This window comes from Rhipicephalus sanguineus, chromosome 5 (genome assembly GCF_013339695.2).
Source record: "Rhipicephalus sanguineus isolate Rsan-2018 chromosome 5, BIME_Rsan_1.4, whole genome shotgun sequence".
In the NCBI taxonomy this organism is placed as follows: domain Eukaryota; kingdom Metazoa; phylum Arthropoda; class Arachnida; order Ixodida; family Ixodidae; genus Rhipicephalus; species Rhipicephalus sanguineus.
Genome location: NC_051180.1, coordinates 5,651,018 through 5,676,704, shown reverse-complemented (window position 1 = coordinate 5,676,704; position 25,687 = coordinate 5,651,018). Strand labels below are relative to the sequence as shown.

At 47.1% G+C, this 25,687-nt stretch overlaps 1 protein-coding gene across 1 annotated transcript; it reads left to right on the top strand.

Annotated features, from left to right (window-relative positions):
- LOC119393085 (acetylcholinesterase-1) lies at positions 1–23,764 on the top strand. The gene is made up of 4 exons (XM_037659907.2): positions 1–1,167; positions 1,449–1,855; positions 7,597–7,746; positions 22,765–23,764. Exons 1-4 carry the CDS (start codon positions 16–18, stop codon positions 23,063–23,065), a joined length of 2,010 nt encoding a protein of 669 aa, XP_037515835.1. The 5' UTR covers positions 1–15; the 3' UTR covers positions 23,066–23,764.
- The last annotated feature ends 1,923 nt before the right edge of the window (positions 23,765–25,687 follow it).

The following is a 25,687-nucleotide window of genomic DNA, read 5'->3' as shown; positions in this document are numbered from 1 at the left end:
CAAAGAACGGCAGCGATGAACGCGGCTTCTGTGAGCGCCGTCTTCTCGGCTATGCTAGTGTCAGCATTAGCCCTGCTCCCCGAAAATGCACCCATCGTGCGCACAGAGTGCGGACTCGTGACCGGACAGACGCTCACGGTGAGCGGCCAAAAAGTGGACGCCTTTTACGGTGTGCCATACGCTGAACCGCCCGTCCAAGAATTGCGTTTTCGCAAACCCGTGCCGGCGAGGCCATGGAACGGCACTTTCCGAGCCACGTCAAAACCCCCGCCGTGCGCCCAAACAAACCACTTCCACACGGACAATGTGACGCTGTACTACGGGCTATTCAACTCAGAAGACTGTCTTTACTTGAATGTGTGGAGGCCGACCAAGCCTTGCAAGGACACCGTTTCTTGCAAGGCGAACCTTCCCGTCATCGTCTTCATACACGGTGGCGCATTTCAGTGGGGCGACTCCGCCATCTTTCTCCACGACGGAGCCAACTTCGTGGCACTTTCCAACGTGGTCTTCGTGAGCTTCAATTACCGGCTCAACGTGTTCGGGTTTCTGTCGGCCGACACGGGTGAGCTTCCGGGCAACTGGGGTCTCTGGGACCAGAATCTGCTCCTCAAGTGGGTACAGAGGAACATCGCCTTCTTCGGCGGCGATCCGAAACAGGTGACGCTCCTCGGCCAGAGCGCCGGTGCCATATCGGCGGCCATACACGCGGTGTCGCCCTATGGTGAAGGTCTCTTCAAGAGAATGATCATGCTCAGCGGAAGCCCGATTAACGTCGTCTTCACCGTAGCAGCCAAGGGGGTCGACATCGTCATGAGCCTCGCGCGCCACGTCAAGTGCGTCGGCTGGAGGCCCCGAGAACTCGCCGATGTCATGGACTGCCTCCGGAGCGTCGACAAGGAGGACTTCCTGCGGCTGCTGAACGGCGTGGACCCGCGAAAGACAATTTACGCGCCGGTGAGCGGTGACGCCTACGTGCCCAACGACTGCTCCTTCCTAAGCACTTGGCGCAACAAGATCCGCAGCACCGAGGTGATGGTCGGCACCATGAAGGACGAGGGGTCCCTGTTCATGGACATCGCTTTCCGGCTGGCGCCCTTTGTTCGAAGCTACATTGACATCGACCACCGCACCACGGCCACGGCCATCATCAGCGCTCTACTCAAGGTGAACACTCCCGCGCTCTTTACGCATTGCGCAACGTGGTTGACGCCTCGGCCCAAACATTTGATCAAAAAGTGCGCGGCAGGTTTTCTCTTGTTAGGGTCGCTAGAATAGCCTATAGTTTTCGAGCCTCCTCCGCGAGCCGACTTAGCAAACGGGCTTCGATTAAGAACTATCGGGCACAAACCCACCAATCTCATTTCTTGCGTGATCTTGACGCGCAGGGTGTTAGGCTGATGCTTTTTTTTTTGTTCCTTCGTGAGCAAGTGCGTTTCGCCCATCAGATTTCTGGCGGCTCGGCCAAGGTGGTGACCGAGGCGTACTTCCCCGACGACCATCCGGGCGACAAGGAGGCGGTTCTGCGCACCCTTCAGGAAGCAGCCGGCGAGGGCCTCTTCGTGTGTGCCTCCAACTTCTTCGCAGAGGTGGCTGCCGACCAGGGCCTGCCCGTCTACCGCTACGTCTTCGCGCACCGGCCCAGTTACAGCCTGTGGCCCCGCTGGTACGGCGCCACGCACGGCGACGACATGCCGTTCGTGCTCGGCTCGCTGCCTTTCTACGGAGATCCGAGCCGGTACACGGAAGCCGTGCTTCCCAACCGGGCTCTCTACGACGCCGTCAAACACACCGATCAGGAGGAGCGCCTTATGAGCGACATGGTTGGCGCTATCGCGGCCTTCGCCAGGGCAGGGTGGGTACTAAAGCTATTCTCTCTCTACTTTCGCCATCGTATGACAAAGAGGTCCAAGTTTCATGTCTGAATTTCGCGCCGAAACATCAGCGCGTGAACGTCAGTGTGACGTTTCGAATATCAGTCTTTTTGCGTACGTTGGCCTCATTGGTTCAATGAAAATTTTAAGCTTGCTATGTGTTCCTTCGAACACAGTGCAAATAGCTTTTAGCGACAAACGATTATGTGGACCTTGCAGAGGTCATGGAAATCTCACGGCGAGCTGGTGCGGGAACTCGAAGGTGGCGTCACCACCCGTGTTCTCTTTCCTTTGCGCGTGTTCTCACTCACCGAGCGTCTTCTCGCGGCGGCTAAAGTGCTGCCTTCGGTATTGCGAAATTGATGTTCAATCAAAATTCAGGAGCCCTTACCCTATCGGGAAAAGGGGGGGCAAGCGAAAGCGCCGGATAGATGGATGCTTTGCTTTCTTTCGCTCACATTGCGCAATGCTGCCTCCTTCCTCGCTCCATGCCGTCATCCACGTGCGTAGCAGCGCAGCACCTGAGCTGCTACAACGACGGTGATGCGTTCGTATCCAGGCAACAATGAAATGTGGCAAATGACGAGTGACCTCGATAAAAAATCACATTGTCATATCAGAAACGGCTGATCGCTGACAAGCCCGCGAATGAGGGAACACGGAAGACGGCGCATGCGCGCACCTTCGAGGGCCGCATTTCTGTTCTCACTCACCCGGCGCCGGGTTTTTCGCGTACGACTCATAACAAGCTTCGGTTAAATACGAGCAGAATAATTTCCCTCTTTAATTTAGAATGACGATAACTGCCTGGTTGACGTCCAGCTTGTTAGCAACGTGTCTGCCACGACATATTTTGCTGGATAGATGGATGCTTTCTTGTAGACCACAATGACGCCACACACGCGTGGCCTGCCTCGCGGTCTATGACCGACTCCAAGGTTAGCTCTCTCTCTTACCCTCCATGAGGAGACGTCGCCGGAAACGAAAAGTAGGGCACGTGCAAGGTGAAGGCTCGCGTTGCGAAAGGAAAGAATGCTTATTATGTCTTATCGCGATGGCCTTGGCACCGTCTCGGCGGCTTTTTCTCTCTCTCTCTCTTAGTCCCGTGTATATACACCCGCTGGTCAAGGCGGACGCAGCTAAACAGCGCATTAGAGTGGCCGTCGTTGGGCCCCATTTATTTTGACAGCCTTTTCCTCACATTAGGAGAAATGAATAACAGGGAAAAAAGAAACATTCAGCGCATCGACTATCCTGCTGAATGACGAGCAACGAGCTTGACTAACTTCCCGCATAGTGCTCCTGCGATAGAACTGTTTTTTTTTAAGGGTGTACAAATGTAAAAATTTCCAACTTCAAAGCGAACTAGAATAATGGAAACTAAGCGCGAATTGAAGTGAATATTTTTCGAACATTTCCGAATACAAATAGTACAACTACTGACTTTTGCAGAAAAAAAAATCAGCAACCAGGCACGAAAATGTAAGTTTGTTGTACAGAAAATATTTGATAGGAAACCTATGCATTCTACAACATTATTGCTTGACGTTACAACATGTGCAGTCATTTAATGTTGTCACGAGGGATGGACAGCTGCTTCGTATGCGTGGGGAGCTACGACACCGTTGCGTATGTCATCACCATTCATACAGACAACGAAAACAGATGCTCACTAGATTGCTGGTGTGTCACTCTTGTCGTCATAGTTTAATTCTCTAAGCATCTTTTCTCATTTGGGAGGAGCAATGACAATTGATTGGAGGTGCTTCATCTTGCTATATATAAGCCAGAATAATGCTGGGTTTCCTCATATTAGAGCGCCGCTCTCAGGCGCCCGTTCCTGCGTTGAGCGGCGTCGCCGTCGGTAGTGTAACCAATAGACATGAAAAAATAAGCGATCGACATAAAAAATAAAATAAAATTCGGCAGATCCTACGCGTTGTGGAAATCGGTTTCATGCGAAACAGTCAGCGATTACTTCTATTCTGTATTTCGTGCCCTTGAGCGAAGCGTTACGAGGTGGATCGACGTGTTTTTGTGAGTGTAGTAGCTGTGTGCACATCGTGGACTTACCAGGCACGTCGACAACACTGGCGTTTAAATTGTAACTAACGGTGTGACGTAACGTAAGCCCTCAAGTTAGAGTACATACGTCAGTATTATCGAAACTAAGTGTACTTTATGATGCAATCATGTGAATATAATACGTAACTTTCGTTAATGTATTCCTCCGGGGTCGCGCAATGCTTAGCTTGCTGAATCATATGAATACAAATGTAATGTTTATTAGACTGGTATGAAAGCGGAACCAACACTCGAACCACATACATTAATCTGATATGGCGCCTGTATCGTAGGAGTGCATAGGTATAGTGTTTATTGCTTTCTTGTAAAATTAAATAGCCAGCACCACGACATTACCCCTGCATAGGCTGTTTTTCGAAATCAGTTTGTAGACCTTGCGTGGCTCTGTGGTAGAATACCTGACTGCCACGCAGAATGCTTGGGTTCGATTCCTGCTGGAGTCCTATTTTTTAAATGCGAAGCATTTCTTAGCGAACTTCTGCGACTTTGAGCGTATCTATCTATCTATCTATCTATCTATCTATCTATCTATCTAGCCGCCTACGGCTTTGTGCTCTCCTGGCCGTTTCGTTAATCGGATGTATACCAAAATTAGTGTGTCATAACATGGCCTTATTACGAACATAAATGACCGGTCATATCATGAAAATCATGACACGCATGTCATGAACAGCATGATTTACATTCCACGGCCTTAGGCTCTTGCGGCCGTTCCGTTAATTTCATATACACCAAAATTGGTACGGCATGACAAGAATTCATGACGAACATAATGACAGGTCCTAACATGCAAATCATGACGCGCATGTCATGTGCAGCATGATTTACATGACATGGTCTCTGGGCGCTCGCGGCCGTTTAAATGAAGGGATGTATACGAAAACTGCTATGACGAGACATTTCTGTATGATGAACATAGCTGACACGTGGTAACATGAAAACCATGACATGCATGTCATGTACGACATGATTTACATGCCACGCTCATGGCGCACTCGCGGTCGTTTCGCTAGATTGATATACACCAAAATTGGTATTATGCGATGTGACTGTACGAAGAGCATGAATAACAGGTGGTAACATGAAAACCATGACATACATGACATGTATGTCATGATTTACATGCCACGCTCATGGTGCATTCGCGGCCGTTTCGCTTGCATGATATACACCAAAATTGGTATTGCGCGACACGAGCGTATGACGAACGTAAGTGAGAGGTGGTAACAAGAAAAATCATGACATGCAAGTCATGTACGACCTGATTTACATGCCACGCTCATGGTGCGCTAGCGGCCGTTTCAGTAGATTGGTATACACCAAAATTGGTATTGTGCGAAGTGACTGTATGAAGAACATCAATACCAGTTGGTAAGATGAAAACCATGACATGCATGTCATGTATGTCATGATTTACATGCCATGCTCATGATGCATTCGCAGCCGCGTCGCTAGCTTGATGTACACCAAAATTGGTATTGCGCGATGCGACTGTATGACGAACATGAATAGCAGGTGGTAACATGAAAACCGTGACATGATGTCATGTATGTCATGATTTACATGCCGCGCTCATGGTGCATTCGCGGCCGTTTCTCTAGCTTGATATACACCAAAATTGGTATTGCGCGAAGCGACTGTATGACGAACGTAAATGAAAGGTGTTAACATGAAAATCATGACATACATGATATTACGCCATGATTTATATGCCATGCTCATGGCGCACTCGTGGCCGTTTCGCTAGATTGATATGCACCAAAATTGGTATTGCGCGATGTGACTCTATGAAGAGCATGAATAACAGGTGGTAACATGAGAACCATGACATGCATGTCATGTATGTCATGATTTGCATGCCACGCTCATGGTGCATTCGCGGCCGTTTTGCTAGCTTGATACACACCAAAACTGGTATTGCGCGATGTGACTGTATGATGAACATTAGTGACAGGTGGTAACATGAAAAACCATGATATGCATGTCATGTATGGCATGATTTACATGGCATACTCATGGTGCACTCGCGGCCATTTCGCTCGCGTTTCATTGGCATGGTGTATACTAAATTGTGCATGCATGCGTGTATGGCAAACGTGCGGTATATGGTGGGCTAGGTGTCATGGCACGAATGATTTCATTTGGCTCAAAGACAAACAAGGCGATGTATGCAGCTCTTTGCTGGTTGCTTCGCATTACATCGATTCCCACAGTGCGTGGGATCTGCCGAATTTTTTTTATTCTTTCCATTCGTCGGGTCAACGCTGCAGGTGTCAGTTTCTCTTAACGCTCTCGCTTTTAAATTACCAATGTCTGTTCTCGCCATTTCTGGGTAGATATAAACTGTCAGTCACCTGTGGCGCATACCCGTACGTACATCGCGGCCCGTGGTGCACGGGTATGTGCCACACGTGTCTGGAGGAAAGTGTTTGACGACGTACGCGACAGTATTTTCGCGTTATTCATGTCATGACCCGACAGTCATATTCGTCAGTGCCAAAGTTTCGATAAAGGAAAGTGGAAATTTTAAGGGTTCGTTTTTCTTTGTTATACAAAATATTAATATCTTTTCGTCCACTTTTCTTTCTTCACATTTACATTACATTTACTACTAATAACACCCCCTATACTTTCCATGGCATCATTGTCTGTTAGTTCTCATTAATATTGTGTATAACAAAGAAAAACGAGCCCTTAAAATTTCCACTTTCCTTCATTCATAGCGATGGTCTCGTTCTGGCAGACTTGATGCTTTCAGGTAGTATGCGAGGGATTATTGGTCAGCTGCCAGCTCGTAATACGTTCACGTACTACGTGACGCCAAATGGCAGAAAAAGAGTGTGCCACACTCGCCGTCATGGCTACTGGCGGCGCTGACTGACACTCCACGTTTAAAAAAAAATGCACATATATGCCCTATAAAGTGGACGGGGGGATGGCCGCCGCGGTAGCTCAGTTGGTAGAGCATCGGACGCGTTCTTCGAAGGTCGCAGGTTCGGTCCCTGCCCGCGGCAAGCTATCTTTTCGTCCACTTTTCTTTCTTCACATTACATTTACTACTAATAACACCCCCTACACTTTCCTTGGCATTATTGTCTGTTAGTTCTCATTATAAAGTTTCGATAAGAAATGCTTCGCATTTAATACCCAGCATCGAATGGGATTTGAACCCGGGCCCTCTGCGTGGCAGTCGAGTATTCTACCACAGCGCCACCTTGTTTCTTTTTTTTCTTTATTGACAGAGCTACGCTGGTGTTTGTAACTGGTACTTGAAGCTTGAATATGGCAACTGAAACTAATTTGCCTATTTGTGCATCAAATTTAGCACGGGTGTGTCTAATTTCAATACTTATTACGAAGTTTTGTGGTGGTAGATTATTTCGACTAGTAAAAGTAGCTTGCGAATCGAATCGAATACGGCTCAATTCGAACCGAGTATTGCAAGTTTCGAATATTCGCACACCTCTAGTTACGTTGCCTGCTCTCCTCTGAGGCGCGTGCTCGAGAGCAACTAAAAGCAGTTGTCGAGCTGCTGAAACATGTCGGCAAATATTGACTCGTTTATGTGTTGAAAACTAATCTGCTAATTGATTGAGCCCAGAGGTATGACTACTTAGTGCATTTAATGTTCGTGCAGGAAGCCGACGGTGCCGCTGTCGAACGACAGTTGGCCGCTCTACACGTCCGCCAATCCCGAGTACGTGAGCGTGGAACTGAACGGACCCACGAAGCGGCTCGGGCCAAGTCGCGACATCTGCAACGTCTGGAGGCGCTTCCTCATCAAGAAGTGCGTATGCACCTGTTGCTTGACCAAGTGCAAACGTATCTGTGAAATCGGACAAAAATCACATTTTTAAGCGTGCGGGACAACCGGTGGTACTAGCAGGGGAATTTGACAATGTGGGGAATACGTAATTTGCTTGTCTTTAACGCATTAAAGAGCCGCAGAAATTCCCTTGTTAACGCCTGAGCCGGCGACTTTGGTTGGGAGCGGAAAATCGCGATGGATGCAGTGAATAACATTCCGGCAGATTCCACGAATCAATTTCATGCGAAGCATTGGAAGGAACACGGCGGAGTAGAAGGTGTGTGCGCCGCCTTTCCTTGTCCCCGCCTTCTATTTCGCTGTGTTCCTTCCAGTGTTTCACCGACAAGCCATGCGAAGCAGTAAGCAGCCTACGCCGGGGTTTTTTATTTATTTATTATTATTATTATTATTATTATTATTATTATTATTATTATTATTATTATTATTATTATTATTATTATTATTATTATTATTATTATTATTATTATTATTATTTCAGTGAAGCGTTACGATCGATGTGCTTGTGTGCCTTGTGTGATCGTGGGGATTAACCGGGCATGTGGACTACACTGGCGGGTCGATCCGCCGTAACGTCTGCGCTCACGCTACATATCGAGAACTCAGTTTTAGCGAAGCGAAGTGCACACTACGATGCCATGATTAGCATATCACTAGTAGCGGTCACCGGGGCATTCCACCGGTAGCGAGCAACGCTTGACTTGCACAGTCATAGGTGCACATGCGTAATGTTTATTACATTGTTTAAAAGCCAATAGTCAACCACTGCAACTGCAACTGATGTTGCCCTTACATGACACCTGCATAAGGAATCTTCGGAAGCAGTTTGAAGCACTGGTATGGCTCTGTGTTAGAATGATGGATTGTCATGCAGAATGCCTGGGTTCGATTCCGGCTCAAACCGGGATTTTTAAATGCGAAGCATTTCTTAGCGAACCTAAGGCACTTTGAGCGTTTCTATCTATCTATCTATCTATCTATCTATCTATCTATCTATCTATCTATCTATCTATCTATCTATCTATCTATCTATCTATCTATCTATCTATCTATCTATCTATCTATCTATCTATCTATCTATCTATCTATCTATCTATCTATCTATCTATCTATCTATCTATCTGTCTGTCTGTCTGTCTGTCTGTCTGTCTGTCTGTCTGTCTGTCTGTCTGTCTGTCTGTCTGTCTGTCTGTCTGTCTGTCTGTCTGTCTGTCTGTCTGTCTGTCTAGGACGGCTATTCAAAAAAGTAAGAGCCGTTTGCTAATATTTAGGTATTCACATGTTCGAATGAAGATTTCATTGGGCAGCGCCATCTATCAGGGGCGTAGCCAAGGATGGGGGGAGGGGAGGGTTCCCTGAAAATTTTCAATATTGCTTGCATATATGTACACGCACGCACGAGCATACATAAAGTATGGTTGAACCTCCCCCCCCCCCAAAGAAATTTCTGGCTACGCCCCTGCCATCTGTTACTTCTTCGCGAAGGTACTGAAGTTAATGTTCTGACTTAGTAGTCGTCGGCTTGTCGGGGAATGCAAACGACACTGTCTGCGAAAATCGTTGCTCGCGCCTGTTGTGAAGTGCGAGCTGTAATTCAATTCTTGCTTGCAAAAGGATCATCAGCTTCTCAAATTTATGCGGAATTGTGCTAGATTATGGACATGAAGTGATGAGTCAAGGAAAGGTAATAAAATCGTGTCGAGACTTCACAAGTGGCCGCACAAATGTGCACGACTAAGAGCGGAGTGGAAGGGTCAGAATCCAGACAAATGAAACTCTCCAACACGTGGACCGGGCATTGCGATTAGATCGACGACTGACAGTTAGTCTTCTGTCGGAATTTCCTCTTGTGAGCCGCACTACAATTTGTACGACTGTAACTGAAAAGCCCAGATATCACCGTGTGCGCAAGGTGGGTACTAAAAATGTTTACCGACCAACTCAAACAGCAAATTAGGCCCAGGCGGCGAACTTCTATGCAGAGGGACTAAAGAAACTGGTGCAGCGGTACGAAAAGTGCTCAGAATTTAACGGTGATTATGTAGAAAAGGGAAGTAGTCTTGTGCTAAACTAAAATAGGCAATGAAAGCTTTTACTAACATATTTATTTTTTGGGGACCAAACGGCTCTTACTTTTTGAATAACCCTCGTATCTAGCCACCTACGTCTGGGTGCTCTCGAGATCACCTCCTTAATTTGGTGTAGACCGAAATTGGCATGGGAGGGTAAGTGGGCTTGATGAATGTGACTGTCTGGTCATGACATGAATAACATGACAATCCTGTCGCGTACGTCGTCAAACCGTTTTCTCCTGACACGTGTGGCACACACCCGTTTACCACGGGCCGTAGGTATGCACCACAGGTGATTTACAGTTTATATATATACCCAGGAACGGCGACAACAGACATTGGTAACCTAAATGCGAGAGCTTTAAGAGAAACCGACATCGGCAGTTTTGACCCGACGAATGCAAAGAATAAAACTTAGGATCCCAGCAGGAATCGAACCCAAGCATTCTGCGTGGCAGTCAGGTATTCTACCACAGAGCAGAGCACTGCACGGGCTCGGGCCTACCCGAAAACCCGGGCCGGGACGGGTAATGTAGTCCTCACGGCGGGCCCGGGCCGGGCCCGCCAAAACGGCCGTAAGCGAAACGGCCGTAAGCGCACCATGAGCGTGGCATGTAAATCATGCCGTACATGACATTCATGTTATGATTTGCGTGTTAGGACCTGTAACATACGTTCGTCATACAGTCACGTCACGCAATACCAGTTTTGGTGTATATCAAGCTAGTGAAACGGCCGTGAGCGAATCATGAGCGTGGCATGTAAGTCATGCTGTAAATGAAATGCATGTCATGATTGTCATGTTACCACCTATAATTAATGCTCGTCATGCAGTCAAGTCACTCAATGCCAGTTTTAATGTATGTCAAGCTAGCGAAACGGCCGCGAGCAGACCATGAGCATGACATGTAAATCATGCCCTACACGACATGCATGTCATGATTTTCATGTTACCGCCTGTCATTTGTATTCGTCATACAGTCACGTCACGCGATACCAAATTTGGTACATATCAAGATAGCGAAACGGCCGCAAGCGCACCATGAGCGGGGCACGTATGTCATAGCGCACATGACACGCATGACATGACATCATGTTACCACCTCTCATTTATGTTCCCCATAGAAAAATGTTTCGTCGTACCAATTTTCGTATATATTTATATAATTAAACGGTCGCGAACACTCCGACACCATGTCATGTAAATCATGCTGTACATGACATGCGTGTCATGATTTGCACGATAGGACCTGTCACTTGTGTTTGTCACAATCTTGTCACGCCATACCAAATTTGGTATATATCAAGTTAACTTAACGGCCCCAAAGCACCAAGGCCGTGGCATGTAAATCATGCCGTTAATCACATGCATGCCATGATTTTCATGTTATGACATATTATTTATGTCGCCATACCAATTTTGGCGTACGTCTCATTAACGAAACGGCCAGGAGAGCACAAAGTCGTAGGCGGCGAGATAGATAGATAGATAGATAGATAGATAGATAGATAGATAGATAGATAGATAGATAGATAGATAGATAGATAGATAGATAGATAGATAGATAGATAGATAGATAGATAGATAGATAGATAGATAGATAGATAGATAGATAGATAGATAGATAGATAGATAGATAGATAGATAGATAGATAGATAGATAGATAGATAGATAGATAGATAGATAGATAGATAGATAGATAGATAGATAGATAGATAGATAGATAGATAGATACGCTCAAAGTCGCAGAAGTTCGCTAAGCATTTAAAAAAAACTAATGTAGCTGTAGGTCTGTGTCACTAATCCCGTTAATCGGGTTGGCAATCGCCGGGCAGATTCTAAGGGCTGGCGTCACGGCCCTCCGAAAACGCACCACGAAAGCGTGGACAATTTAGAGTTGGTCCTTTGGTGCGCCAGCGAACGCCGGTTGTGGTCCAAAGACCGAGTCAGAGCCGAGAGTCGATAACACAAACGAAAACGAAATATATTCTCAGTTAAGACAATACAAATAACACCAACACATGCACACTCGGCTGGTACCAGTTACAACTTCACACTATAACTCAGAAGGTGTTTACACAACGGGAGCTAAACAAACAGATCACACGCTACAAATGCAATCGCATGCATTACAACTATTCAAGGACAGTTAAAGTGCAGAATATACAATGGCGTATCCAGTCCACAGTACTTGGACGGTAATCGAATGCTTCTCTCCAAGGAAACACTCACGCCAGCTCCAGCGTTGATCGTCGTAGCTCAACCATCGTCGTAACTTGTCACGGCCCACACGGCGTCGTCATCCAATTCTTCCAGATCGACGATCGACTGACCGCTCACCATCATAAACACGTCTTCTTGGGCTAACGGAGCCACGCTTAGCATAACTTCACCATCACCGGGCCGACTGACTCGCTCACTCCTTCACTACTTCACGGACTTCTCGACTGACTGAATCGTCGTCGTTTGCACGCTTTTATCCCTTCTCCCCCGTTCTCTAGAAGCGTCGGGAGGGTTCTTCGGCGTGCAGTACAGCCAAGGCTAAGGATAGTTCGAGATTTCTCTCGCCGGTACTACTCGCGGCAGCGCCGCTCGGTGATGCGTCCCCCCGTCCTTCTAGAAACATCTAGGTTTTGCCGGGCGTTTGATCGCGTTGTCTGCATCTGGCTCGAGTGGGTGAGGAGGATGCAGCGCGCCGGCGTCTTTTGATGCTTGTTTTTTTCGTCGTTCGCGCTTCTTGGGCGCGCGTCTCGCGCCGTTCTGTCGCGCAGCCGTTTGAAAGCGGCCGCGCGCGCTTTATAAGGCGCTCGTTTGTGACAGTCTGACAAATTTCTCCACGTACTACGGATAGTTTGCGTCGACAAAGCATTACTGCTTCACAGCTTTGATGCTGTTCTTTTAAGAGAAAAATCGCAAAATCGCCACAAAGATGAATAATACTCAAGTTTAGAATTTTTTTTTCTCCGCGCGTATAAACGCCAGACTTCCCAAATTTTTTATAGCATTACCATATGTTAGATTAACAGGTTTATTGAACGAAATTGCTGAGAGTGACTTCAAACGTTAACTAGAAATGTTCAACTGAGGGCAAGTCTCCAAAAATGCAGTATTTCGAAGCTCATTAAAAAAATCTTCGATTATCTTTAACCTCTTCAGAATTAAAGCCAAGCGCGTGTCCTAACTCAATTTGTAAAAACATGTTGCATTATTTTTGTGAGGTAGGTGTTCAGAAGCACGAAAATTGGCCGAATTGACCTAAACTGAGTAACCACAACATCGAGCGAGCATGGAGCAATAACTTCCATTGTCATTATATTTAGGCTGTGAATGTGTTCTGTGGACTGACGGATTGACAGAAAAAAAATCACACCTTCTTCCGCTAAAGGGGACCATGAGGCGATGCGAAGCAGTGTTTCGGCATGTAGAGCCCGCGTTTCAGAGGGGGAGTGGTGAGGGGAAAGGGGAGAGGTGAAGTGGAGAGGGGAGGGGAGAGGGGAGGGGAGAGGGTTTGCGCATGTGCAGTAAGGGTAGTCACGCCGCACACCACCACCACCACCGGATTGAACTCCGCTATAAGATGCTTCACATCTAAAACATGAACAGTTGGTTCTGAAGAGCAAATTGTTACTACATTTTACGCAAATCACAACAACTTCTACATGGGTCCTAGCCACTGAGCATGCCGCGATGCTGAGCCACACGCTTCGTAGGAATCGCTTTCAAAATCTTTTGCGCATGCGAGCCTACGTACGGCTCACAAAGGAGGTGGCTGGAGAGGATCCACCGCTGAATATTTATCGCTTCCCACGGCACGTCGGTAACGTGATAACGCAGACGGTGCGTGGCGGCAGAAGCGGCGCTTCTGCAGCCCGACCGCGCTCGCCCGCTCCCTAAAAAAAGAAAAAATAAAGAACATAAACAAGAAACCGCTCGACTCGCTTAAGAAAGGTCGAATAAGAGAACGTCGGTTTTCACTTGCGTTCGTCGTCAAGCTGGCAGTCATCTGCTGGTCAACGAGCGTAAGTACACGTGCGCGTATTGCACTCCCCTGATATTGATGCCCACGTTGTGGAGCTCAGAGCGAGCGTTTTGCGCTGACTACATAAATAGGCATAAGAAGAAGATCGCCTAAAAGCGGAACCTTCGATATGTGAAAGATTTGAATGTCGCCTTACTAAGGAAGCGCATGCAAGAAGAAGCCTCATCCATCATAGAAACCGACATTTTGTGCCTGAACTGTTTCAACCGCTTCGAACAGATCGCCGTAGAGTCTCCGGATGCATCGCATTCTGACGAAAATTTTGTTCCCGAACAAATTACTGTCGAAGAGCTAAACGTATTCGTTAAGACAACCGACGTGACGCTCATGAAAATTCCGGCGAAAGTGAAAGCACATTGCCGAGTGTCCTACGCCAAGCGTAAGAAAGCGGAGATCGAGGGTGCTGTCTCCAGGACAATTTCTCATGGCTTATAGCAGCGTACGGCCCTGCAGAGGAACCTGGTCCTTCAGCGGAAACCTACAACACGTGTCGCGAGTGGCTGCGCAACCTAAAGGACGCGTTCGATACCTGCGAATCATACCATGAACGCTGCCGCCTCCTGACATTGCCCCCTGTGAACCTTTCTCAACAACAGATTCAAGAAATAATTCAATCCGCAACTCGGCACCTCATTCGGAAATCCAGAAAATACAGCGACACCAGTGGGGTGTGGTCAAGTCCGGACCTCTACACCAGATCGAAGCTGAACCCAGAAGACATACAGGCAGCAGTGAAATACTATGCTGAAGATGAGCTCAACTGCACCCAGCAAAGCCCAAACAAGAAAGATGTCATTGCAATTAGTTCTAAAGGACAAAAAGAGTATATTTCAAAATGGCTGATGACCAGGTCCATTCGGGAAACATTTAGTCTATTTAAAGCGGCTCTCCCTGACACAGGTATCGGGCTCACGAAGTTCTCCTCCTTTAGGCCGAAATGGGTTTTGTGCACTGCGCCTCACGAAGTTTGCGTCTGCACGTACTGCGCAAACGGTAAGCTAAGTGCACGGGACTAAGAAATAGCCACTGGTCAGAAAAAGAGCGTCGAAGACCTTCGTGATTTGACCTTTAGTAAACCGCCGTCCAGACGTGCCTTGTGTGACTCGTGCCCCACACCTCAAGTTATTGCAGCGCCTGATCTAGGGATCCCCAGAAGAAGAGGTCGTTGTGTCCGCAACCTGGGAGAAAGGAGATTTGGTCAAAAAAGAAGTAAGTCCAGACGCTTTCGTGCAACACCTTCAACAGTGCTTACAAAAAAGATGGTTGATCCCTCCATCATAGGAATCGGAATAGCACGAAAGTAAAGCGTGCCCTTACAGAAGTAACTGAATGTTTACAGTACATTGAAATAAGAGAGTTTGCACAATGTATATTGATGTCTGGCAGCTAATGGCACCGTTTAACGTGGATGCCCCGACTTTGATTATTGGTGATACATCTCCATCCCGCCGACTAACGTACATGCTAAATGATTAAACAAAACCTTGTGGTAGCTGTAGTAGTTAACGGTGAAAGCGTAATCAGAGAACGAGGTGTGATAGCCAGAAGAGCATAGCATATTGGACGCAGAACTTGGTTGCCAACCTGCGGCATGTTAAAATGTGATTGTACACAACGGCCGGACTAGAGGGAAACGCAAAGCGCGTCGTGCCGCCCCCCGGCCGCGATTTTTCTCGGGGCGAGCGCGTGAGCGGGGAACGCGGTGTTACAGCCAGGTGAGGCAGGCGCGCGTCGCAGAGCTGTTTTTGGTTTGTATTAGCGTGATGCTGTGAGCGAGGCCGACGCTTTCACGACGCTTGCGCTAAGACCTCCACCTTGTGGTGTGTTAAGGCATTGACAAAATTGAACTTCTGTTGAAAACGCACCGAATGGGACGGACGTGTAACGCGTTGCAGATGTTAATCGCGGAGGCCACATTAAGGATGAATTACTTTAATTTACCGATCCTAGAGGGCAACACCACCCCGCCGACCGGGAGAGTGGTAGATATAAAAGGCGCGTTTGTAAAGCCGCTAGAGACTGTGACCGTGGTGCAGTGGATAGTGTGCCCGGCTTCTGTTGTTGTGGACCGAGCGGTCGTGGGTACGATGCCCGTTGACGCAACCTTTTTTCTTCGCGATGTGATAGTGTAAAGTTTTTCGACGTCATTTCCGTGACGGAAATACGTCACTGAAATCTTGGTGGACCCCGGCATAAAACACTTTCGTGTTAAAAATGGGTGCCGCACGAGTACATTCGGCGCGTTCAGGGCAGAGCGATTAACGAATCAAAACTTTGGCATTTTGACTTCGCAAAAAACTGGACCGCAGTTCTGCCGGGAGTAGCTAGTTCAGTCACATCACTGGCGAAAAACCCCAGTCTCCATCTTCACATGCGTCGTCACGACTAGAAAAGGAACCCGCAGCTGCGCTCTTATAAGCGATGACACTAGCCACGACTCTGCCCACGCATGCTACGCTCTCGCAAAGGTGCACGAGTGGCTCGAGGGTGTTGCTACTTTATATGCATATGTTACATAAGTCAGTGATGCTGTCCCGAGCAATTTCAAGAACAGGTACCAGCTTCACGAACTTACAGCGACCAAATACGCCTCGGTGCAGTGGCTATGTTTCGCAGCGGGGCAGGGCGAGAATGCTTGCGGTGGAATTGGGGGCGTCGTCAAGCAGCACGAAACCTTACAATTCCGCAGCTCCGCCACATCAGTTAAGTGCGCGAAAGAAATAACGCTGAAAGAAATGACATTGTGAGAATGTGACGCTGATTCACCTTCCAAGTGCTGACTTGAAAGCCTTCAGGGAAATGAGAACAAAGAAGTGGCAGTGCATCCGCAGTGCATGGCATTCAGTCGTGGCACATGTGGCAGTGGACACGCGTCAGCCAAGAGCGCCACGAATTGCTTGTTGCAAGAACAGCCGAATCTCCAAAGAAGTGCCGGAATAGAGAGAGAGAGAGGGAGAGAGAAAGAGATTAAAAGGAAGAGGCAAGGAGGTTAACCTGGTGCGAGTGATCGGTTTGCTACCCTGCACAGGGGTGGGGTAATAGGGGTCGAAAAGAGGACAGAGAGAGGTAAAATAAAAGCAAAACAAAAAATGCACACATGCACACACATGCAGGACGTCCTATCAGAGCCGTTCTGATAGACCGGTTGAACGCAGAAAGCGTAGTAGCGCCTGCACAACCTTCTTCTGTGACGTTAAGCCCTGTCGGTGTCGCAGGATTCTTTCTTCCGAAAGAGTTCGGTCGTCCAATTTATCAAGCGCGTTGCAAAGCGGCTGTCTCCGCGAACAGTACCGTGGACAGTCGCACAGAATATGCTGAATTGTTTCATCACTTCCGCATTGGTCACAAGCTGCGGTGTCGGCCATTCCAATGCGCAACGCGTACTCATAGCTAAATGCGACACCCAACCATAACCTGCAGAAAGGTAGCGTCACCTCGGCGAAGTCCTGGAGGAATTCGAAGGCCGAGAGTTGGACCTAGGGCATATAGTTTAACCCTCCTTGAGTTTAACTGAGCCGGAATAGACGTTGCTTTTCGACCATATACATCTACAAAAGGTGCAGCGCATGAGGCAAGAATAACTCACCGTGGTGCTTCTTCAGCTCAAAATGAGTCTCTACAAAATGAAAAACGTTCATTGTGAAATCAGGTTAACTTTATTGAGTGATACAGGCCTAACAAAGAAAACATGACACTGAAGGTCACCAACAATAATGCAGCTGCTTAGTGTAATAAGTGTTGTGAACTCTTGTGGGTGGTATCCGCATCACCGCGGCTTTGCACGACGGTCATCCTGGATGCCACTAACACCTAGCGCAAGGCGCCCCCCTTGCCGCATGTAATCAAGATCACAAGGTTGCTTCACCGGGAGCAAAAAACACAACTGCTTCAGTGACGTTTGTGACTGTCTAACTTGTCTGACTACGACTTGTGACTCTGATGCCCTGTGTGTACATAAGAGGTGAATAAGCTGTTCCTTCCGAGACTCGACTATATTTCCAGAAGTCTTGCGGTTAGTCCTTACGCCAGGACCAAGACTACGACGCGTGCACGCGCACACATGAACAAATTTGCACTTTAAGCCAACTCATTGGTTTTCTCTGTCAAGCTATTGTCCCTCAAGCACAACAGAACTCATTCACGACCTAAATATAATGATAATGGAAACTATTGCTCCATGCTCGCTCAATGTTGTGGTTACTCAATTTACGTCAATTTGGCCACATTTCGTGCTTCATAACTCCTACCTCACAATAATAATGCAGCAAGTTTTTACAGATTAAATAAGAACACGTGCTTGACTTTAATTCTGAAAAGTTTAAAGAAAATCGAAGATGGTGTTTTTTTTTAATGATCTTCGAAATATTGCATTTTTAGAGACTTGTCCTCAGTTGGAACATTTATGGTTGACGTTTGAAGTTAGCCTTAGCAATGCCGTTCAGCGAAATTGTTAATCTAATATATGGCAATGTTCTAAAACATTTTGGGAAGTCTGGCGTGTATGCGCGCGGAGAAAAAAAAATCCTAAATTTGAGCATTATTGAACTTTGTGCCGATTTCGTGATTTTTTTTTCTTAAAAGAGCAGCATCAAAAGTGCGTAGTAATAATGTTTTGTCGACGCAAACTATGCGTAGTACGTGGAGAAAATTGTCAGACCCACAGTCACGATAGTTTTTTGTAGCCGCTCATCGAAATCCCATTTTCGCGAAATTCGAAAGAGGCGGTTGCGGCACAGTGGAGAATTGTGAATTTTTTAAAGAACGTGAAATTTCCTTTTCGTGAGACAAAAAGTGGTTTTGTGGTGCTGGGGACTCGGAAAAGCAAACTATTTTTTTTTTCGGCGATATTGCAGGGGGTCGGCGGACATGCACCGATGTTCTTATCTGAACACACCCAACTGTATTTGTTGTATGTCGAGGACTTTCGCTCAACGAAATTTCCTGAAACTTGGTATGTTAAGTGTATGGCCCCCTCACAGGTCAACGTATTTCATTTTTACTGATTAGGAACTACGTAGGCCCTAGTAGAGACTGTCAGAGCCTACGACGTCACGGCGTCTGCTGCGCGAATTTCAAGGTGGCATCGCCACCCGCATTTTCTTTTTGTGCGTTTTATCGCTTACCAAGAGTCTTGTCGCAGCGAGCGTCGTGATTTTGAAATGGAATAGAGTAATTTACTCATAATAGAAAAATCGCTTTTCTCTTCAGTGTCCCTTTAAGTTAGTTCCACATACGCTGTGCATACATATATACGTTTCATCTCAGGAAAACGCTCTTCTTTATGTGGGGCAATCTATTTTGAGAAGCTTTATGAGGGAATGAACTTTTTTTGCTTCTTGTATATGAGGCTACTTGATTTATCTGAAACAGGCGAGCTAAAAGTAAATAGACCAGGCGCTTATATAGTTAACATGTCGCTATTCTGTGCTTTATTTGCATTCCTTATTATTTTATATCCCAAATGTTATTCTGTAATCTCAGAAATAAATGTAATATAATAAATTTATACCTCTAACTTATCATCGCAAGGGCGATCACAGAGCTCCGAAGCGGGGAAACGTTCTTGAAAGTTGCAGCCTTAAACAAAAAGACTGCACGAAGTCTCGTTACATAGAACTCCTATAAAGACACCTTCTCTTTCCGTTGTTCCGTCACGGCTTCCAGTGGCCATGTGACGCGAGATGGACATGCACAGCCTGCTTTTTGTGCCCACATTGTTAACTTCTGAGCTTTCGTCTTGTTCCGATATATCAGGGGTCTCAAGCTCACCCCAGCTAACGGGCCGCATTCCCGAAAATTTACTCCCGCAGGGGACAGTGACCAAGATAAGAGCGAGGGGGAGGATAGGTCGTACCAAATGTCAGCTCACGTTGCCGCTTGAAATAACTTTCTCCTATATGGGTCATTTCTGAAGGGTATTTGGCGGCACAACATGTGGATACCTATCTCCAAAATGACTGAAATCTGGACGCCGATTCTGAAATGTAGAGTTTTGTTTCACGGTTATGTATTTACATATGGTGGCCGCAGGAGGTGCATCACGAGAAAAAATTATTTAGCCCAGTCATGCACATAGGTCGGAAAGAAATGTGGAGCTCACTCAGACTCACTCATAGAATATATTTTGTCTTTAGGGCTCACTCGCACTCAGACACACCAAAATTTTCCTCAATCGGACTCACTCGGGCTCAGACTCACCTAAATATTACTCACTCGGTCGCTCAGTCAGGCTCACGGCTCGATCTGAGTCTGAGTTAATCGACTCATGAGTTCGTTAGCGTTAGCAGCTTTTGCGATCAGTATGTCAATGCACTTAAACGCCAATATCTCGCATAATAGGTGCTGTACAATGCGCATTTTGATCTACCTGCACATACGAGCTATCAGTGATTGCAATCCAGTAAGAACATTTTTATTGAAACGGATATGACTCACACTAGATAATTCTATCAAGAACTTCCTTCGAAAAATTTTGCGGCGGGAGGGGGTCAAGGCACGTCTCTGATCAATATTGAGCTGGCGTATGAACGCTAGTGCGTGGAAGTATCCGGGAGTAGAAGTGAGTATCAACGTGAGCCGTCAATAGGTAATAGTAATGCTGAAGTTGAGTAGTTAACTCATGCCTGTGTAGTTTAAGAAGAAAAAGAACAAAACTTTATTTCAGGGAAGGGTTAGAAAAGGGGGTACTCAGGAGCATGTTGGTTGGGGCCCCAAGTCCAGGGCCCCACTGGCTTGCGCCGCTCGCCTAACTTGACTCAGAAGCGCTAACTGCACTTCTGGGTCCGAGCTTGCAAGTTGTGCCTCCCACTGCTCCGAACTTATATACGTTGATGTGCAGCTTAAGAACGTACTTATAAAGAAAAAAAAATGGGACAAAGACAGTCATGTGCGGGTCGCGGGCCGTAGCGGGAAGTCCGCGGGCTGCGTGTTTGAGACCGCTGCGCTATATAGTGCGAGACCTACATGATACTGCCGCAACAGCGTTGGAATGTGCAGGAATATCATAGGTCCAATAAACAAGGCGTGGGGCAAAGTGTATTCGCTGTTTCCATGTGATAAAGGCACCGCTGGGATGTTTTTGGCCTCTGTCCATAATTAACGACAGAACATGCATGCGATGCACTGATAGGGTTAGCGTGGCACTCGGACATGGTGGGACGCGCCTTAACGTCATCGAAGCCGCCATGTTGGAGTACTTTTAGAACCTGCATTCACCTTGTATAAGCTCGTTCATCTCCAGGTAACGTCCGTTAATGAATGTTCCAAGCCTCTGCCCGAGTCCTACATTTAGATGTGACGCCTGCGTGGACAAAGCTGATGTGTGCATGGGTCTTCTCCTTGGCAGCCGAGGCGGCCAGCGGCCACTGGAGTATCCAGGCAGAGAGACGAGCAGGACGGTGATGACCACCCTGTGCGTGCTAGCCTCGCTCAAAATTCGAATCTCCGTCACGCCCGCCGAGGCTGACGAAGACGACTAACTCACGTGCGTTCCTCACCTATGCATATCAGTAAATATGTTCGCGTTCCCTCGGTCGCGAATTCGCTGTGTTCTCCACCTGCGGTTTTAGCACAACTGGGTAAAATGCAGCCATCGCCTGTTTTCTGCTAGCACAGCAGGGACTCTAAAGCCAGATTTACATTCTGAGTGTTTTCAGCAAGCTAGCAGCATGCACCGTATCACTCTCGGTATACAGGGTGTTTTTTTTTAGTCAATACAGATTTTTTAATAAAAAATCCTATGATGGTAAGGTTCTTGTCGTTTTCGCACACGCACTCCACGTCGAGGCGGAATAACATTGCCGCAGTTAAAATGCACGGTTGCCACTAGTTAACAAAAACTCGTTAATTAACTTTTTGATTATTGAATTGAAGGCAGGTGTTTATATTACAAAGTTGTAATGCGTACCAATTTATGGCATACCTATTCTTTACAAATCACAAAAGTTGCACGTGGTTCGAAGTATTGTTCATCGAATGCCAAGGGCGAAATCGAAATCGATCGCGCAAAGCGCGCATGAAGCGCGACCACTCAGACCGGAAGTACCCGTCACAAGGGCGTGACAAAATTTGAATGAAGGCGCACCGCGGCCTTCGTGAAAAGCTGCAGGTCGTCATCATCTCACTTGTGCTCGCGCATCGCGTTATTTTCGGCGTAGTGTTTGGTTCTTATCCGTTTCTTTCGAACTGTGCACAAGAAAACCACGACCTTCTCTTTGTCTGGGAAGCATAAAACTCAGGGGCTGCCACTTCGGCGCTTCTTCTTGCAGACACGCCAAATAGTTATTCGCGCCTCTTTATAGTTTAAGAAAGAAACACATAAGCACCACCCATCGCACAGAAACATTAAGCTGTCTACTAGTGTATTTCAGAATGCGTGCCGATTTTTCTGGCCAGATTCTGCTTCTGCGCGCCTTCATTCGAATTTCGTCACTTCCCTGTCACGTGTCGTCCCGGTGTTCCGAAGTACTTTGTGCGCGCCGGGCGTGATCAGTTTCGATTTCGCCCTTGAAATTCGGTCATGAATATCTCGGACTACGTGCAACTTTTGTGATTTCTAAAAAATGGTTGTCCCATAAATTGGCACACACTACGACTTTCTAATATAAACACCTGCCTTGAGGTGAATAATTAAAAAGTTAGTTAACGATATTTTGTTAATTAGTGGCAACAGTGTCATTTCAACTGCGGCAAAGTTATTCCGCCGCCTCGACGTGGAGTGCGTGTGCGAGAACGGCAAGAGCCTTACTGTTATAGGATTTTTATAAAAAAATATGTGTTGTCTAAAGAAACGTATAGAAGCGATCGTTGCCTGTCGACCGCTTCAACTTTAACTCTTTGCACTTGCACCTTACTGTGGCACTCGCAGGGAAGCCGAGGAGAAAGAGATAATGGAGACTGAAGAGGAAGAAGAGGAGGAAGACGGAGAGGAAGACGGAGAGGAGGAAGAAGAAGAAGCAACAGAGGATAGCCATTCTGGAAACACAATACAGCAAGCGAGTCCAGTGACAACACCGAGGTCCTCCTTGTCGTCCCTTTCTGCAGCTCTTCAACCAGGAAAGACTTTGAGTCGCAGAGGCAACGGCGTAGCAGCAGCGGGCTGTTTACAACCAGTGTTGCTGGTCACTTGTGTTATCGCAGCATCACTAGTCAGCAGGCTGAGAGTATAGTGGTGCTCTGTTTATAGCGAAAGAGACATACAGGCCATGCCCAGGAACAGCGTTTTGGTGCCTCCATAATATGTGTGCAAGTAGTAATATCCTTCAAGCTATCAACGTTGCCGTGCACACGAGCCACTGTAACGTTACGTTTCTTTTTGAGTGCGTAGCACTTTAGGGGCCCGGCTTGTCCATCCGTAGATCCCATGTGGCGTGATCGCGCTCAAAATCAAGTGGTCAAAGCAAGGTTCAATATGCTCAAAACCATGTTAAAGTAAACGAACAATGTCTAAAATAATATGACTAACAGAAATAACCAAGAAGTCACCTCGATAATTAACTTAAAATTGCTAAAAACGCTTCAGAAGCATGCGGCTGACACCCGCGCCGCGCAAGAGAGGGCGCCGCCGCCTCGCCAAGTGGGAGTCTGCTCCTCCCACCGGCGCTTCTTCGTTGCCTTCGTCGCTACACCTGAACGGGGGAAACAACCTGACGGAACTCGCTGTAGACGACACGTATCTCAACTGCCGTAACGAGCAGGTAGTCGATGAAGCGCAGCGAAAACTAGCGCGCATGTCGCACACCGAGTTTGCGAAACTCCTATCTAGATTCTACTCGTGCCGAGGAAACCTTATATACATGGTTACTTCAAACATTGACGTCATCGACTGTTTGGTAAACGGAGCAGTGGAAACTCTACGAAAGGGAATCGCTGGGCGCCCATGCTACGCACTTCCTCAGGTTTTACAGTAGTGGAACTGCATTTAGCGCAGGATTTAGAGCTACATCGATCGCTACACAATTTCTTTTTCTTGTTGTGGCTGGTCACACGTGTATATACATTAAGCATCGCGATGGGCACTGCTGTAGGCGAATTCACATTCCCACATGGTTCATCAGAGTCTCATGTTTCTATTACTGACAAATAAAGCTAGATTTACAGCGAACACGACTCGTATTGTGGATTTTTTTCGTCTGTGTTGACAGGAAATCATTCCACTAATTGAAGCGAAAAGTTCCTGTCAGCGCTGAAATAGACGTCACCAGAATTAGTACTGTAACGTGATGTCACACCACTAGTGTCGTTGCCACTAGGTGCGATATGCGAAAATTGACTTTAATGTAAAACTCATGTGTCTAATGAGCCTTTCCTGAGCTTCACACTTGAACTCACCTTTGAAAATTGGTGACACGACCCTTTTAAGTACCGTAGCAAGAATCGTTTTCTTTTTTTTTTTTTTCGAGAAGTACTCTTGACAGTCTTTTGGGTACTTGACATTCGGGGAAAAAAGCTTGAGTGCACGTGATCTTACGGCGCTCCGCCGCGATGGGGCGCAAGTTTCTTATAATATTTAAAGCCCCTAAAGCTTCGTAAAGTAGCGCCATGCTTTAAAGTAAGCGGCGCCTCCTCTCTATTTTCCCCCCACCGCCATTTCCGAGGCTGACGCCACGTAGCTATTGGCCAACCGGCGTCACGTGGGACCGCGCGCAGAGTTCGTGTGTTATATGCTCCAGATGTGCTCCAGATCGTTGCCCCCATAGCCGTGTATGGAGAGAGCCTGGCGAATGGGCGGGGCAGTGACGTCGGGGTGCGGCAGTGATGCCGTCATCATTGTGCCTCCGGGAAACCCCGCTTCGGCGCCGTTCGCCATATTGACGCCTCCTGCGCGACGGCTCCACAGCCGTCGGCCGTGCGCGCTCTTCATGCGTGAACTGTAGCGCCTCTCAACCAATTGTTGTCAAGGAACATTGTAATACAAGTTTAATGAACAGGGTGTGCGATAACATTCAAATGATAGAAATACCGACTTCTATAGTACGCGGATTGCCAGCCGACTACGTTCTGCGGAACGTGTGGCGCTTTTTGTGATATGACAGCCAGTTCAGTTCACCTGTATTTAGGTCTGTACAGAAGCCTGCCTCCGCTCCTGATATAGCGTAAGGTGTGCACAAACATGCTGCTGATGCTGCAAAACATCAAATTTCTGGAGAGGTCATGCCGGACTGTCATCCAAATGCTTCCATCATACTAGCGAACGTGACATGTTCCCGCCAAATTCAAGTAACGCTAGTGACTTGAAGTAAAATCCCGTTACACTAGTCACGTGAAGTAAAATCGTGTATTACTTCAGGTGACATGTTCCAGTTTAAAAAATCACGTAACACTAGTCACGTAACTAGCTCTGTTGTTGGTTCCAGCCTTGCACCATTAGTGCGAGCAGTGCTCGTTTCTTCAATACTGGAATCCAACTCCTATTTTCAGTGTATCAAAGTGATTTTCAAAGCTTGTGAGCATGAAAGGACCGCATCGCATAACGAATCATATTTTGCTCAATGGTGCGGTCGATGCTTCAATATACACTGCAAGCAGGCCCGTAGCCAGGAATTTTCGGGGGGGGGGGGGGGGGGCACTTGCTGAAAGCCTTGACTATTTGAGAAGAACGCCTATGTTCATTATTTATTTTCGGTAAAACACCATGTATCACGACTGCAAGCATTATTCATGCGTACTTCCTAATTACCTCGCATAGGTCAGAGCGGTTGGTGGGGCTCCATTTGTTACGCCGAATATTTCGTATCCAAAGGAGCCTCCGCTTATTTCTTTTTTGTTTCTTGAAAGGGGGGGGGGAGCAT

Excerpts from the sequence above, each read along its gene's own strand:
- LOC119393085 (XM_037659907.2), top strand. The coding sequence starts at position 16 with ATGAACGCGGCTTCTGTGAGCGCCGTCTTCTCGGCTATGCTAGTGTCA. Across the intron at positions 1,168-1,448 it reads TCATCAGCGCTCTACTCAAG|ATTTCTGGCGGCTCGGCCAA; the intron begins GTGAACACTCCC and ends TTCGCCCATCAG. Across the intron at positions 7,747-22,764 it reads AGGCGCTTCCTCATCAAGAA|GGAAGCCGAGGAGAAAGAGA; the intron begins GTGCGTATGCAC and ends TGGCACTCGCAG.